A 17,043-nucleotide genomic window follows, 5' to 3' on the forward strand; every position below is an offset into this window, starting at 1 on the left:
AATCATGGAGACATTAACTTTGTAACAACTGAGTAATGGTGAATCATCAAGATAGCACACAAGGTGGATCTACACTTTATAACGGTCCAGAACATATATGGAAGGTCAACTCAAACATCTATAAATAGAGAGAGATGAACTACGTAAGGCTTGATTCAAGTTTACCCCAAGAAACTTGATACGTAGGCAACTCTTATCCCAAGAAGAGTACAGTCATTCCCTACCACATGAACCATCAGGCTGTTGTCCAATAAATACAACATCTACAGTAACTATGCAAATATAGTTTTACATATATATGACTATGTAAAAATACATTTACATATATTTGGTCAGGTGTCTAGAACTTTTCAATCCCAAAAGTTATTATGTATATTTAAGTTTGCATAGGTAAAGTTAGTATGTAAATATATATTTACATATATAATGACTGTGTAAAAATACATTTATATAAATTTTGTCAGGTGTCAGGCTAATTTCATCCCTAAAAGTTACTATGTAAAACTATCTTTTCATTCTCCAACTAAAAAACGTAACATATAAAATCCAACATCAAACTATAAACTCCAGCAAGTTCATCGACATCTTGTTTTTCATATACGAGCAACATCAAAGAATAGATGAAAAAATGCAAATTCATTGAACCGGTGTAAAGCATGTTGTAGGAGTAGAGCCTAGTCTTGGGTTGCGGTGGCCATAGCAAGGGCCCTTGTTCTTCTTCCTACCTCTTGTAGCACCCGTGTTGTGCTTCTGTTTCTTGTCTGGTCTCCCCATCTTCTTTTTCAGATCCGGAGGAAGTAAATCAGGCACACTTGGTATCTTAGCAGGCATTTTACTGTTCTCCACAGGTACTATAGCTCTTGAATAACTATCACGAAATATCTGAGAATAAAAGAATTTATCATAGTAGGTATACACATTCAATCCATCAGCTAAAATGGAGCGCAGTGAGTGTGCACAAGGGAATCCTTCGATTCTCCACCAATTACAAGAGCAGTGACTTCTATTCAAGTCAACCAAGTGAGTATGAGTAGCACGCACCTCAAAAATACCCTCCCTTGACTTGAGAACCACCCAACTTCTCCCCACCTTGATCCTCTCAACCAATAAAGTTTCCATAGATGGACATAAGATAGTAGTCCAGCTCCTAGCTAACTCCCGCCGATCAGACATCATTTTTATAATTTTCCCACGGATCTTGTCCACTATTGCAATGATAGGCAAGTGGCGTTCTAGTAGGATCCAAGAGTTGAAGCTTTTCGCAATATTGGAACACATATCGCCATATCTATTTCCTTGAAAATAAGCATTATACCAATGCTCATAACCTATGGTGGACAAAAATGTTTTCACTTGATTGCCACAAACATCTCGAAAATCAACCATCACTTTCTCAAACTCATGGTGCCTCCCAGCATAGGCAATGTCTGAAAAGAGATCCAGGGTATGCAAGCGGAAGCAATGGTTGTTGGGCATAGCTGAATTAAGATTATTTTTAAGGTACCACAAACAATAACCATGATGGGAACCAGGAAAACTGTGAGGGACACCCACGAGTAGACCATGGTTTCTGTCAGATATGAAAAGTTAGCCTACGATCTTTGGAGACCACCAACCTAAGTTGCTCCAAGAACCAATCCCAATTATCATCAGTTTCAAAAAGTACAACCGCCATAGCTACTGGAAAAATACCTGGAACACAAATAAACATCAATTACTGATTTGGTTTTGCGTACCATATTCATTATGAAAACTTAACTCTTATATATAAAAATAAATTTTCATAGGCTAAATTATTATGTAAATATTAAAATGCATAGGCTAAACTACTATGTGAACGTAAATTTTCATAGTTTATGCTTGTTCAGTTTTACAAACTACTATGAACTACTATGTAAAAAGTCACAAACTCAAAAAGACATACCCCCATTTGCATTTTTGGCAGTAGCTGACAAGACACACCCCTTGTATTTTGTTTTCATGAAAGTTCCATCCAAACAAAGCATAGGACGACAGAAGTTAAAGCCATGAATACAATCACCAAATGCAACAAATAATCTCTTGAACTTTTCTGTTGTTGATTCCTTTTCCAAAACAACATGACTCCCTAGATTGGTTTCTTTCAGCTTTCCAACATACCAATGTAACTGATGATAAGATAAAGCATGGTCCCCATGTATCTCCTTCAATGCAAGATCTATGCTGGTATGCACAAAGTAATAATTCAAGTTCACACCATATACCCTTAGAAAATGGTCAGTGATTTCACCTAGCTTAATCAAAGGCTTGTCTCTCACTATATCTAAAACAATACTCTTTACAAGTTTACTATTCACTGGGGGATTGTTAACGTCAGTGAATCCAGCTCCACATGTGTATTTTGCTTCCATTGTCTTTATTTCAAAGAACTTCGGCATCTTATACTTCTTGGATGTGTGAACTCTCCATAGACACCCGGTTTCAGTCTTCAAATAACACTCAGTCATGACTCTATCATGATCATTCTTCTTAATAAGAACTCTGTAATGATTAACAAGACAATGGCGTAAAAGCTCAACACGAAAATTGGCAACACCACCAGAAAATCTCTGTCCCACACCAGTCAAAATAGGCAAAGAAGCGACATTAACATATTTTTCATCATATGTAGCAGAAGATATAGAAGAACTAGAAGTACAAGAAGAAGCCTGAAGAGAGACTTTGGAACTAAAACCAGCGTCATAAAAAGCAAAAACTCCTCTTGACGATGCTGTTATCAAAAATGTATCAAAACTTTTAACCAAATTGAAGCAAACAAGGGATTGAAGCTCCGAGTCAGTATCTATCACAATACGCTTTGAATCCTTTACAAAAGATAGTTCTATAGACAATGGAGTAAGGTTTGGCCACTTTTCAGAAATTGTGCGCTTCAAATCAACAATCATACCGTTAGTCCCGACACGGACACTCATAATTTGTGTCTCGTACATAATAGCAAAAAGAGCAGTCTCATCCATATCTGCATTTGCAAAAAACAACAAAATCAAATTGATGAACATATGTAAATGTATTTTTACATAGTCAATATCACCAACGAAACAATATTTTGAGCAATTTAACTTTTAAATTTTCATGGTCAAAATAAAAATCGCAAAGAAGATGGAATATAGGTGAATCTCTTCAGCGTCTAACCTTCTTTCGTCAATTGAGAAACAAAGTAGGTCAAATCGTGTTATCCAAGCAGATGAATCGGTATTCTTTTTTGTCGAAATTACGATGAATCTGTAAAAAAGGTAAAACGGAAATAAAATAAAATAGGAAATAGAAATCGAACTGGATTTGCCCTGTTATTGGAAAACATGGAGGTTATGTGGTATGGGTCGATAAATAGGGAGGTTATGTGGTATAGACCGATAGAAAGGGGTTTATACTCAACCGGATTAAAACCAAGGGTTGAGCCCCATTTCTTACATAACTATTATGGGTATATGACATTATGACACGAGATGCACAAAACCAAACTTTTTCATTTTATGTCATCAAATTATTAGATTAATAAGTGAAGAACAATAGCCATGAAAGTAGCTTAAAGTAAGTTTGTAACACTCTGGGTACTGGCAACATTCCTTAGTGGAGCGGGAAAAACACTAGCATACGACTGACAAACTCAAACTCTTCAAGCCATGAGCTATAGTCGCCTTAGCAGGCCAACGTTTGGGCTTTAAGAAGCAACGATGAGTAAAATACGGGAAAGAGGATCCATCTTCTATAGACACGAAGTATATGTCTTCATTCTCTAATTCTTTGGCCCTCTTAATTAGTGTGCATTTCTCATTTAGTTTATCTTGACAATTCACATCTTCACGATGCCAACCAAGTGAATCAACAAATGGTCCCTTTCGACAATTGACATGACGCTGATAATTGACTAAACAATATTGATTAAGGTAAATCATGAGATTGAGAGATTCTACTATTATTGATATTTTCTCCCACCAGTGAAATTGTACTAGAAGTATTTAACCTTCGGTCGCCAACGCTCCAACATTTTTTAAGTACCACTTAAAAAAATCTTTAGTACGATTCTCTCACATTATCATTTTTTAAAGAGTTGAGATCTTCTAAGATTTTCAACAAAAGTGACATACTTAAAAGTGATTACTTTATCATAAACAACAAATTTTCATGAAATAGGAGCAAATTTTCATGAAATAGGAAATTTAGTGTTTGAAATGACTTTCTTCTTGAGATTCTGAGACAACATGATCTTCTTGAAAAATTAGTCTATAAGAACTTTCTTGTTGAAATTTAAGAATGTTGCACACTTGCACATGCCTCTTGCCCTCTGCATAATTTGATGTGTGTATGTAGGTATGTATTTCTTTCTACAGGGGTGTTGTGGCTGAAAGCTTTGGCACTTATCTACATGAGCCACTATACAGTAGAGGTTGAAGTTTTGAAACTCACTAAAATCGCCCAGGAGAGTTTAGCTCTCGCCAGCTATGGGCTATGGCTTCATAGTTAGTTACCCTTTGCCCCTTCGGGGTTGGTGATGACTGATGATAGCCTTCAAGCAGGCCGAATAGAAAGTGACGTGGTAGCTTAGGTAGATCAATGCAATTTTCATATCGTGCGATTTAGAGGCTATCAGGCTATGGGAATGCGTAGGTGGCAAGAACATGTCTCTCATTTCTTTCACACTAGTTGCTTGCGCTGTAAGCAAAAACCACTACTTACAAACAGGGTTTCTTTCTTCTTTTTTCTTTTTCGGTTGAGAAAATTTTGTTTGCACTTGTAACTTTGTAAGCCTTCCACTAATTGGCATTGAAGAATAACCTTTATTTCCACCCAGAAAATTTTTCTACAGTTTAGAAATATTGAGTGATATTGGAGAAGATACTAATGCTCCCATTATGGGATCCTAATTGATGTTTGTAGGCCTTTACTCTGGCCAGTTTAAAATTGAAACTTCTAAAGTCCACTCCTTTTATTCTAAAGCAATGAACCACTAAATTCTCCAACATTGTGGGCATAATCTGAGTATCTGGCCACTAATTATTCCATAATCTTCATATTAGTAACTATCCACAATTGTGGACATAAATATTCCACAATGTTTTGTTAAATGACTCGATCTCCAAATAATTAAAACATCATGCATTTTCTTCTCACAAGGTCAACAGAGGATATCTTTTATTACTTCGTTCCGATACTCTTAGTGGATGCCTTTGACTTCTAGTTTATTCCCTCCACGCTTGTCAGGCGCCATGAGAGTCTGACACGATTTGTTAGTTTGGAATGACTTATTTCAAAGGAACACTCCAAAATTAGATACAATCATACAAAAGGAAATCAAACACGATTCAATCAAGGAAAAGTGATTCAAAGGGAGCAAAGTAAAGCATCCACAGTCGAAGTCAAAAACTCTGTTTGATCCTTAGGTAAGGTTTATAGACTTTCAAGTTTTACCTGAGCATAGCATGCATCATAAATTTTTCTCTCAAAAAGATTTTAATTAATAGGAAAATTTTGAAAGTGATTATACACGAATTAAATCCCACATTATTCAAACGAGTGTACTGGAATCCAGCATTTTTGTGCACATTATCATATAGATTTGAAACACATGCTTTTAGGTGGATATATGAGTAGAGCAATGCGTGGAGGCAACTGGTTAGCTTTTGAAGAGCTGAATGGTATGTGCACAGTGCACACTGTCTTGTGTAATATCACGTGCTATTTATACTCGGTATATTTTCTTCCCTCAGTCGACTGCTTTCCAGCAAAGAAAAGAGAAATGTTTGACCCATTCCTCTAATTGGGGCGGTACCTTGTGCAGTTCTGCAGTTGTGCATTCCACATGCTAAATGTTTGTGATAAGATAATATACTGTATAAGAGCCTAGAAGAACAGTATGTAACTCGAAAATAATTGGAGCAATTTTCATTCCTATTCTCTAGTAGTAAATAATGTAGTATGTAATTTCACGGCTGGTTTTAGGCCCCTTTGTAACATGTATAGTCTTGGAGAATAGCTGACATAGGTGATAAATTTATGTTGCGTTTTTCTATCGTGTGAAATTGGGTTTCCTATGAAGTATTTCCATGCTCAATCAAGAGCCACGCTCAGAACGAAATTGCTCTATTTCTTCTTTTATTACCCGAAGTTGTCTGCCCCGAGCCCGCGACCGTTGGATGTGTGATCCAACGGTCTAGAAATACAACATCCTTTCATCTTCTCTCTTATCTTTTTTTTATCTTTTTTGTTTTTAATTTTTAGACTATTGGATCACACGGTCTGCAGACCCTCATCCCTATGAAAATATTCTCAAGTAGCTGGAGCCTCCCTATTACCCTTGTGTTACAGTTTAATTATTTACTGCAAAAAGCTACCTAATTACAGTGCGAATTACTTGTCCCAACTCCCAAGTCCAGTGGCAAAATAATGGATCATATGCATGGATTGCTTTTTGTGTAGCGTAGGTGGATCCCAGTATTGGCTGGCGGTCATGGAAACACAGTATGTAAATGAATTTACAGGCAAATAAACACAAAAGATGCTGTTAAGGGCCAAACACCGAAGCTGTAATGGTACAAGACATGTTCTTCTATCTCCTTTTCAAATTGAACCAATAATAAAACTCACAGATGCCATTAATACCCAGTACTTTCATGTGCAATCACTGCATAGGCGCATGTACTTTAAACTATAATGGCAAGTAAGTGAGATAATCAATATGTAAACTATGCAAAAGGAGCACACGAGCATATAACATGCACCCCCACCGCATCCACTCTGTACTTCTGCAAGCTAAAGGGACAAATAGAACGCACGCCCATAAGGTACATGGAGCATACACGGTAAAGGACTAAATGAAAGAATTATATGCTAATTAAAAGGAATCACATATGAAGGCATAATGTGCCATACTAATTAAAAGTATATTCGTGGTACTTAAAAGCAATTCGTGAACAACAGCCATAAGGTTTGAGACAGGGCAACTCGGGGAAACAAGAACCACTGCCACATTTCCCTTTCTTCTTTTCTTTTACTGCTATAACTTTTTCTATCTCCTCTTTTCTTCACTTACCTTTAGTCGAACGTATTCTTGCACCCTTGTAGTACAACTTCTTTGAGGACCTTCATCACCAGGGAATCTGTTTCATTCATCCGTTGCACATTGTGAGTGGCCTAGTGTCAAGGTTCGTGATGAGATGCTTCAAATACGAAAATTAATTTGTATTTTTCCTTTGTCATCGTGTTATTTAAGTTTTGAGAATGTATGTGAGGTACGAATTGTCATTTCTCCAATGCGTTCGGAGTCCAGACGTCCTATTTCAGTGCCACTTAGTGATGTCCTAGCTACCAATTTGATAGAAAATAGACGTTCAATTAAAAAAAAATGACATTATTGTTGTCCAAGTAAGACCAAGGATGAGGAAAATGAGTAATTGACAGTTGATTTCCTGGAGATAAGGGGACCAAACATCTAAAATACAAAACTTTGAGAAACTTTTTGTCGATTGATGACTTAATGAACTAAAATGAAATATGATGAATTGATATGGACCAGACTCGCCTAACAATCTTTTTTCTGGCTCATAGTTAGTGGGAAGATATTTGGCACAATTGTCAAATTACTAATATCTTGGAAATTTGTATCTTTAGGCCTATGGGGATAAGACCTGAATTATTATAACAATAACAATAACAATATATAATATATAAAACATAGGTTTCAAGTTTTGCTCCAACATACACTTTGGAAGATGACTCATAATTAGTTGATGGTTGTCCCATCTACCTAACTCATGTGCATCCCCATTTAAATCCCTACTAATTTATCGAAAGCTACTAAACTCAAAAAAAGATAAAAGATTATTTACATAAGTTCTCAAACTCTCAATACTCCAAGTACAACTAAGACCAGTTAGATATTTAGTGACTTCTGTGCAATCTCCTTCAAAGATGACATCCTTCCACCCTGATGAGATAGCTAAGATTGTTGGGGAAAACAATACCAATCGATCCCCATTAACATAGTTTGCACTTGGACACTCTAACTCCAATAAAAGTCTAACATTTCACTACCACCAATCAAACAAACTAACTCAACTTTCTAAGCAATCAACAACTATCACAAACAAGTAATAATAAAGCAAAGAAAGTAAAGCATACCACAAGATACACAAGCGATATACGTGGTTCGGCCAATTGTGCCTATATCCACAAAAGCAATGATCTTATGAGAAAAGGGTAGAAAAGGATTACAGTGCTCTTCTCTCTTCTCTCTCAAACTCACTAGGATCTATCTTCTCTCTCTTTACAAGGTAAAAGCGGGTTTCTCTCTTGAGTGACTCTCTCTCAAGGTTTTCTCTCTCTCAAAGAATGAAAAGATTTCCAAGAATTATATATGTTTCGTCTAACCCTAAGTCCCTTATATAGTGGGTTACAAACTTACGGGTCGATATGATACTTTAGATGTCGTACTTATATATATGTTATGCTACTTTTGATGACATACTTCATCAGACCTCTTGAAACTCTGAAAACATCTTCCTCTGTTCGGTGTTATTGAGCCGAACATAAACATTACCCACTGCATATGCCACAAACACTGTCATACTTTATATTAGAAGTTATTCTTCACTTCATAGTGGAGAGCGCGACCTGCGCTCTGCCAACGCATAGATAGAGCGACACGCGCTCTTGAATAGATAGATACAAATAGCGACCTGCAGCTCTAACAAAAAGCTGACCCGAAAAGCGACTTCTACCTCGCGTATTGTTTAGAAACCCACACCACCGACTGTTTTAGTTTAGTCCCTATTATAGATTCTTGTAATCTCTATATAAACATCTTGTAATCTTCTTAGAAATTAATCAAGTAAATATTCTCTCCAATCAATCTCTCTCTCTAATTTATCATGGTATCAACCTAATATTGATCCAAACCCTAATCCTAAACTCTATCAGCTTCCGCCTCCTCTCAATTCTTAATGGCCGACGCCTCCACTCCCAATAATGACTCTACTCCAGATTCTGATGATCATTTCTATGTCCACCACTCAGATAGTCCCACGGCTATCCTCGTATCTCCTCTGTTATCAGGGGACAATTATCCAACTTAGTTACGGTCTATCTCTAGAGCCCTTCGAGCAAAGAATAAGTTTGGTTTTGTCGATGGCTCTGTAACTCCTCCCAGCACTCCCAAAGAAAAATCTAAGTGGTCGCGATGTGATGACTTTGTTGCTTCATGGATTCTTAATTACGTTAATCCGGATATCCGTGGCAAAGATCCCTCTATGCCGACTCTGATCCGAAATCTGAAAGATCTTGGTGATCGTTTTTCACAAACTAATGCACCCCCAAGGTTTTTCAACCAAAGGATTCCGTCACTCTTCTCAAGCAAGACAATCGCCCAAGATTCTGTTTATTTCACTTTACTTAAATCTTTCTGGGATGAATTAAGTTCTTTATCTACTATGCCTGCTTGTACTTGTGGCCATGCATCTATTTTTGCCAAAGAGGTTGAAGACGGTCATTCTATAAAATTCATACAAGGCCTAGATGCTCGTTTTCAATCCATCCGCAGTCAAATTCTCTTGATGGATCCTTTTCCTCGTATGTCCAAGATTTATTCTTTAATCCGACAAGAGAAGAAGCAACAAGAGATTCATGCACTCTCTCTTCCTTCTGCTCCAGACGCTGCTGCCCTGAGTACTCATTTTTAGAAGACCAACTGGGCTTCTTCTTCGAAATCAGGTCCGTCTAAACCTCCACAGCAGCCTGGTGGTTCACCACAGCCTCGAGCGCGCGCGTCGTCAGATACAGGACCCCCAAAGCGAGCACGCGCTCATCCATTCTGCAACCATTGTAACCGAGTTGGACATCATATTGGTACATGCTACAAACTGCACGGTTATCCACCCAAGCCTGCTCAGGCTAATTCGGTTGCTACAGACTCCAATTCTCCTGTTTTTTCCATAGAACAATACAACCAACTTCCCAGTTTGCTTGATTCAGGTGGTACCTCTTCACAAGCAAACCTAACAGGTATATCTCTCTCGTGTTTTTCTAAATCCATATGGATCATTGACTCTGGTGCTACCAATCATGTATGTTCTTCATTACATCTGTTTTCTCATTATCATACTTGTTTAACACATTCTACTCTTAAACTTCCGGATGGAACAGACCATTTAATTACTCATGTTGGTAGTGTTATTCTCTCCCCTTTTTACGCCTTGACAACGTTCGTTTGTTCTCACCTTTCATTTTAATTTGCTTTCCATTAATGAACTAGTCAAGTCTCACCCTATCTCCTCACACATTTATTAATGATTCTTGCCTTTTTTCGGGACCGGTTACGAAAGAAGAAGATTGGATTGGGACGGCTTAATGGGGACTCTACCATCTCCAACTAGCTTTTGTTTGCTCATCCCACAACTCCACCACAAATAATTTATGGCATTATCGCCTAGGACATCTATCTTCCACGCCTTTGCAGATTTTAGCTAAGCGGTTTCATTTCATTTCTAGTTCAAATAATGTTACTTGCAGAATCAGATCCATAAAGCTAAGCAAACTCGTTTATCTTTTTCTCATAGTTCAATAAAGACAATTAGACCTTTTCAAATGATTCATTGTGACATTTAGGGTCCTTTTCATTTACCATCATATTCCAATGCTCGTTTTTTCTTAACTATTGTCGATGATTTTAGTCGTGCTACATGGATTTATCTTATGACTGTCAAATCTGAAACTGTCATGCATTTACAATGTTTTTTTGCCATGGTTCATACTCAATTTCATTCTACAGTACATTCACTCATATTTGGCCATAGCAACATTGATGACCATTTTCATGAAATCCAAGTCCTTCGTTCTGACAATGGCTCTGAATTTATATCCCATAACATGCAACAATTCTTTTCAAAATATGGGGTAATCCACCAACGTAGTTGTGTTGCTACTCCCCAACAAAACGCTGTTGTTGAAAGAAAACATCGTCACTTACTCAACGTTGCACGAGTATTACGTTTTCAAGCTCACCTCCCATTATCCTTCTGGGGTGAATGCATTCTCACCACAGGCTATCTCATTAACAAAATTCTTAGCACCTTGTTAAATGACAAATCACCTCATGAGCTTCTATTTACAACACCTCCCACTCTTGCCCATCTTCATGTTTTTTGTTGTTTATGTTTTGCTCACAACACTTCCATTAAAAATAAGTTTGATCACCGTGGGAAACCTGGCATCTTCATTGGTTATCCTTATGCTCAAAAAGGCTACCGCATTTATGATTTATCTTCCAAGAAAATTTATACTTCCCGTGATGCGGTTTTCCATGAGACTATATTTCCCTATCAACAATTATCTTCCCCCCCCATCACATCTGCTTGTTTCTCCCTTACCCATCCCACACAATGAAACATTCGACATTCAATCATCTCATGTAATTCTAATGGATGGAGCGCGACCTGCTCCAGCCCAAATCGAGCGCGACTCACGCTCACTTCTTCTTGACAATATTCCCACTCCTCCAGCTCCGTCACCCCCCCTTTTGGAAGATCCTCAGCCATCCCACCTCAATCCTCATGCCTCAACTCGATCTACTAGAGTGCGACAACCCCCACCACTCCTCATCCAAAATTATCATTGTCCTACTCTCACCAAGGCACCTACAGTCCCTCGTTCGGCCAACCTCCTCCAATCGGACTCTAAGGTAACACGGTCTTCCACTCCATACCCTATGATTTTTTATGTTTCTAACACTAACCTTTCTCCTTGTCATAAAGCTTTTTTTTCTAAAGTGTCTTCTTCAGTTGTTCCTACATCCTTTTCTCAAAGCAAAATTCCGGAATGGAGAGTCGCTATGGTGCTAAAATTACAGCTTGGAACAAAATAACACATGGACTCTTGTTCAGTCATCCTCTCATCATAAGCCTATCAGTTGTAAATGGGTTTCTATTGAACGTTACAAAGCTCGTCTTGTTGCCAAGGGTTACAATCAGATTGAAGGCCAAGACTATCATGACACTTTTGCACCCGTTGCAAAATTAGTCACTATTCGATTACTTCTCTCCATTGTTGCTATCAGACATTGGACTCTTCATCAGCTGGATGTCCACAATGCCTTTCTTCAAGGCGATTTGGATAAAACTATTTATATGATGTTACCTCCTGGATTCGCCAAACAGGGGGAGAACAGGTTATGTCACCTCAATAAGTCCTTATATGGACTCAAGCAGGCTTCTCGACAATAGTTTGCCAAACTATCTACCACTCTTATCACTGCCGGCTTCACTCAGTCTAAGTCTGACTATTCTCTATTCACTAATATTTGTGGGTCTGATTCTACATTTGTCATTGTATATGTGGATGACATTCTGATCACAGACAACAATCCATCTCTCATTCAGAACTTGAAGAAATTTTTAGAAACAACGTTCTATATCAAGGACTTGGGACGTCTAAAATATTTCTTGGGTATCGAGGTTGCTCGCTCCAAAGAAGGATTATTTCTTACCGCCGCGCGAAATGTGTCTTTTGGACATTCTCGCTTGATGGTGGTACCACTAGTGGTCGTATTTCTGAGTTCCCTATGGAACAAAACATCAACCTCCATACCGATGATGGCACATTACTTCAAGATCCTACTGTCTATCGTCGCTTGATTGGGCGTCTCTTATATCTCACAGTTACATGTCCGGATATCACTTTTTCTGTTAATTATCTCAGCCGTTTCATGCAGTCCCTACGGACTCCACATCTAGATGTTGCTCATCGTATACTCCGCTATCTTAAAGGTTCGATCAACAAAGGGATTCTCTTATCCGCTAATAGTTCTTTACACATCTCGGTTTACGTGACTCACGATTGGCCGGGTCAGTCCCTTGTCACTTTCGTCTATCTACTAGTAGTTATTGCACTTTTCTTGGTTCTAGCCCTATATCCCGGAAAACAAAGAAAGCAACATGTATCCCGCTCTTCTCTTTGAAGCCAAATATCGTTCCATGGCTACTCAAGCGCGCGAACTTCAATGGTTGAAGTATCTTCTCTCTAACTTAGGCATCTCTCATCCTTCTCCGATGACCATGTTACGATACCGGTCAAAGTAAGCCTTCATCATCTCTCTCAAAATCCAGTTTTTCATGAACGAACGAAGCACATCGAATTGGACTGTCATTTCTTATGTGACAAGATACAGGCCAAGTTACTATCTCCTACATTCGTTCCTTCTCAGATCAGGTGGCTGACGCCTTCACTAAATCTCTCGGCAAGGACAGCTTTCTGAGATTAATTCGCAAGTTGGGAGTTCTTGATATTCACTCTCCAACTTGAGGTGAGTATTAGAAGTTATTCTTCACTTCATAGTGGAGAGCTGACGACTGTGCTCGCCTAACGCATGATATAAACGACCAGCGCTGCGCGATGAACCAAAGCTTAACCCGAGCGCGACCTGCATCTCGCGTATTGTTTAGAAACCCACACCACCGACTGTTTTAGTTTAGTTCCTATTTTAGATTCTTGTAATCTCTATATAAACATCTTGTAATCTTCTTAGAAATTAATCAAGTAAATATTCTCTCCAATCAATCTCTCTCTCTAATTTATCACTTTATGCCATTCTGAGTTGCATACTTCTACCGCATGCTTTTGGGTGCCTCATGGTGTGGGACAACCCCAACAAAGAGTACATCAACTTCAGCCACCACCATTACAAGTTCTTCAACATTCTTGACTTTGTATCTTCTTGCTACAGCCTCAACTACTTCCCCTACATCATTCCATGATATACATCCAGCTATAGCCCATCTTGATTATTTAAGAAAGGAGGCTTCAAACCTAATAATTAAACAGTTATTAGATATGATAGGGAAAATGACATTGTAATTAGATGAATGCAAAGACATAGAAGGTATAGGGTTAGGAAGTTCTTCTCTAAAAAAACTGGATGCATCTAAGTGCATCCAATTTGCTTCTTCAGATTACTCTCTCGATTGATCTTTCTCTATTCAAACTTGAATTCATTCCTAGTGATCCAAATGTTGTATAACAAGCAACACACCAAAGTCCCAACATGTAACTTACACTCCTCTTTATTGTGACACCACTTTGCATGAAGTGGCTCACCCAATCCTCAATATGGAACCTTTCCCCCGTGGCTCTTGCATTCTCAGCCCAAGGTCAAAGGCAAACCATAACATTTTAGTCCACTCATCACACTCAAAAACATATGCAAGTATGTTTCCAAAGTTTTGAAGCAAAAGTGGCGGGGAGAAATCCCCAAAGATCTTTTTCTTCTTTGCCAATCTATTACCCATTAAGCAATACATTCATATATAATTTCCACATGAACATCTGGGTGTTAGCAGGTAACTCAGATTTCCAAATGTGGGATATAGTCAGAGAATTAAAACTAAAAGTTTGTCCTTCAATTCCCTTTCCTTTTTGGTTAGGAAAGAGTAAGCAAATTTCACTTTTAAAGTCCCAGACTTATCGTCACACTAGACCATCTTGTCTTTACCTGGCCCCACTGGTCTAACAACAACTTCTTGTATTTTCTGACTTATAAAAGGATAAAGTGTACAACTAGTTTATGAGGATCCCACCCATTCCCATCTTCCTTAAACAAACCAGAAACATGCATATTCAACAAGTTTGGATTTTATATCCCCCTATGTGTTCTTGGTTATTTCAACCAAGGATCATCTAAAAAAAGTAGAACTAACTATTGTGAATATTCCAAATCAGACCCCACCGATTCTATTAAAAACTCTATGTATGCATTTCCAGAAAAAAAAAAAAAAATAACTAGGTGGGTTTTTCAACATCCCCTATCCAGTTTTTGTCCAAATGGAATGTACATCAGTTGTTGCTTTCCAAGAAAGTTTTGCCAACATTACAAGATTCATGTCCCTTGCCTTTCTAAAACCCAACCGTCATCTTTTTTGGGTTTGCATATGTGTTCCCACCCAATGGTGTGGACACTTTTTGATATTTTTGTGTCATTCCAAAAGAAATTCATACATACTTTGCCAATCTTCTTACAAGTAAAGATTGGGAGCATGTTGGTGGACATGGCACAGAGAGGAGTTGTTTGTGCCACAGAGACTGGATTAAAGTAGCTCTTCTAGCCTGTGACAAAACATTGGCTTTAATTTCCAACCCTTTATTTTTTTTGTGAACATTGTCCACTAAGACCTCAAAATCTTCTGTTTTCCTTTGAGATAGCATAATAGGAATCCCAAACATGTTTTTCCTTTAGGTCAAATAATCTCATCTTCGAGAACTGTTTAAGCTTGATCTTATTTTCTGAAGCCTACATTTATTCTAAAGAACAAACTAGACTTCTTAAAATTAATCTTTTTTCTAGAAGCCTAACAGTAATCATTTAAAATGTTTTTCAAGTTAGCATTGGTAAACATAATGAGATCATCTGCATAAACCAAGTGAGCAATGGGAGGAGCTTCTTTTAATCATTATCTCATGAATCTTACCATCCTGCTCATCTCTAGCAATCATTCTAGAGAGAGCCTTAGAGACCAAAATTAACAAGTAAGGGGGTCGAGGGTCCCATTGTCTCAAACCTCTCTCAGGCTTGGTCTTATTTAAAAGAGACATTCAATAAGACTTGGAAAGAAACAAGATGGCGAGACATTGTGAAATCATATTTCTCAACTTATTATTAAAACCTAATCTATCATAAATACTATTAAGAAAAGACCATTCTACCCTATCATAAGTCTTAGCCATATCCATCTTACCTTCTTAAGGGCTACCCATCCCTTTTTTTTGGTTTTCATGTTGTGAAAAAGCCACAAACTAGCCCTGTGTTGTTCCCTATACTTCTACCCTTGATAAAAGGCCCCTGAAAAGGTGAAATCATCTTATTTATATGACATAGGGTGTGCCCGTAATAAATCGCAACACTAATAACCCAACACCTCTCCTTTGTGGCAAAGATTGTAGGCACTACTTTAAATGCAGAAGAACACTAAGCATCTATTCTATTTTACGGCCTTATTTTCTCATTAGACCCATTCATATAGCCATCAAGAAATAGCCCATTCATATTAGATGTATTTTTAAAATAGTGTAGTGTTGTCCGATCAAGAAAGTAAATTGGATGTTGAACTGTGATAGCAAACTAGATGCACCACCCTTCAAACAATGACAATCATTGGATGGGGCCCTACGGGCCCCACACCAAGCCTTTTTTATTAGATAGATTTAAGTCTATTAGTTAGGATTTTTGAAATAATTTTGTAACAAAAGTTGCATAAGTTTATTGGTCTAAACTTAGAGATGTGGTAAGGATTGGTGATCTTAGGAATCAAAGCTATGAAGGTTTCATTGAAAGTGGGAGGGTTAGTTAGCCCTTTTTCAAAAATATTAGGGATACCTCCCTCTCCCCCTCTCCTCAAAAAAATTATTGTAAGATCCAACGGTAATGTTTCTTCATATAAAAAAAAAAAAAAAAAAAAAAAATCTCGTAGCCGTTGGATCTTACAACTTGGAGGGACGAGGGATATCAGTAATATTTTTGAAAATGGAGAGTAACACTAATTGCAACTAATACTGGGGGTATTCCTAGTTAACCCATTAATAAATAAGTCATGAGGTATTTGAACGAGTAAAAGAGCGCTCGTTTTTCTTTTACATATAAAAATGAGGATAATTTGATCGAAATCTAACATGAGGTGGTCCAGAAAATGTTAGATATTGCCAGTATATACAGCCATATGTTGGACCTGGTGGCAGGAGGAGGTATATATAAGGTGGAAATGGCACTGTCCCCGTTATCCTAAGCCATAAAAATCCATAATATGATAATATACACGAGAACAAAACTTTGCTTTAAAAAGTGGAATCACTCTACCAAACCTGTATCTGATTACTGTTTCAGTGTTGAATGGACACAAAATTCTGCACATATTGGTTTGGTTCAGCACAAGTAAAGAAATTAAAAGGAGTGGTGCATTGCACCCCTGACATGTTAAGACAGTCTGTGGAGTGGGGGTCAGATTCACTACAAAGTGGTGCCTGTGTAAC

The 17,043-nt window shown here is 37.8% G+C and overlaps 1 protein-coding gene and 1 long non-coding RNA gene across 2 annotated transcripts; one reads left to right on the forward strand and one right to left on the reverse strand.

Annotated features, from left to right (window-relative positions):
• Positions 1 to 636: 636 nt before the first annotated feature.
• On the reverse strand, positions 637 to 2,996 carry LOC147511755 (uncharacterized). The gene is made up of 3 exons (XM_086598553.1): positions 1,925 to 2,996; positions 1,617 to 1,692; positions 637 to 1,570 (listed from the first exon to the last, which is right to left on the reverse strand). Exons 1-3 carry the CDS (start codon positions 2,994 to 2,996, stop codon positions 637 to 639), a joined length of 2,082 nt encoding a protein of 693 aa, XP_086454679.1.
• A 2,201-nt stretch (positions 2,997 to 5,197) lies between these two features.
• LOC147511756 (uncharacterized) lies at positions 5,198 to 6,075 on the forward strand. Its single transcript, XR_015217064.1, has 2 exons — positions 5,198 to 5,420; positions 5,616 to 6,075. It is a non-coding gene; the product is annotated as an uncharacterized LOC147511756 (long non-coding RNA).
• The last annotated feature ends 10,968 nt before the right edge of the window (positions 6,076 to 17,043 follow it).

The sequence above is a fragment of the Coptis chinensis genome, chromosome 3 (genome assembly GCF_015680905.1).
Source record: "Coptis chinensis isolate HL-2020 chromosome 3, ASM1568090v1, whole genome shotgun sequence".
NCBI lineage: Eukaryota > Viridiplantae > Streptophyta > Magnoliopsida > Ranunculales > Ranunculaceae > Coptis > Coptis chinensis.

Coding starts and splice junctions, on each gene's coding strand:
- LOC147511755 (XM_086598553.1), bottom strand. CDS start 2,996: ATGGATGAGACTGCTCTTTTTGCTATTATGTACGAGACACAAATTATG. Junction 1,693..1,924: donor TGCCAAAAATGCAAATGGGG/GTATGTCTTTTT, acceptor TTTGTGTTCCAG/GTATTTTTCCAGTAGCTATG. Junction 1,571..1,616: donor TGGTTCTTGGAGCAACTTAG/GTTGGTGGTCTC, acceptor CATATCTGACAG/AAACCATGGTCTACTCGTGG.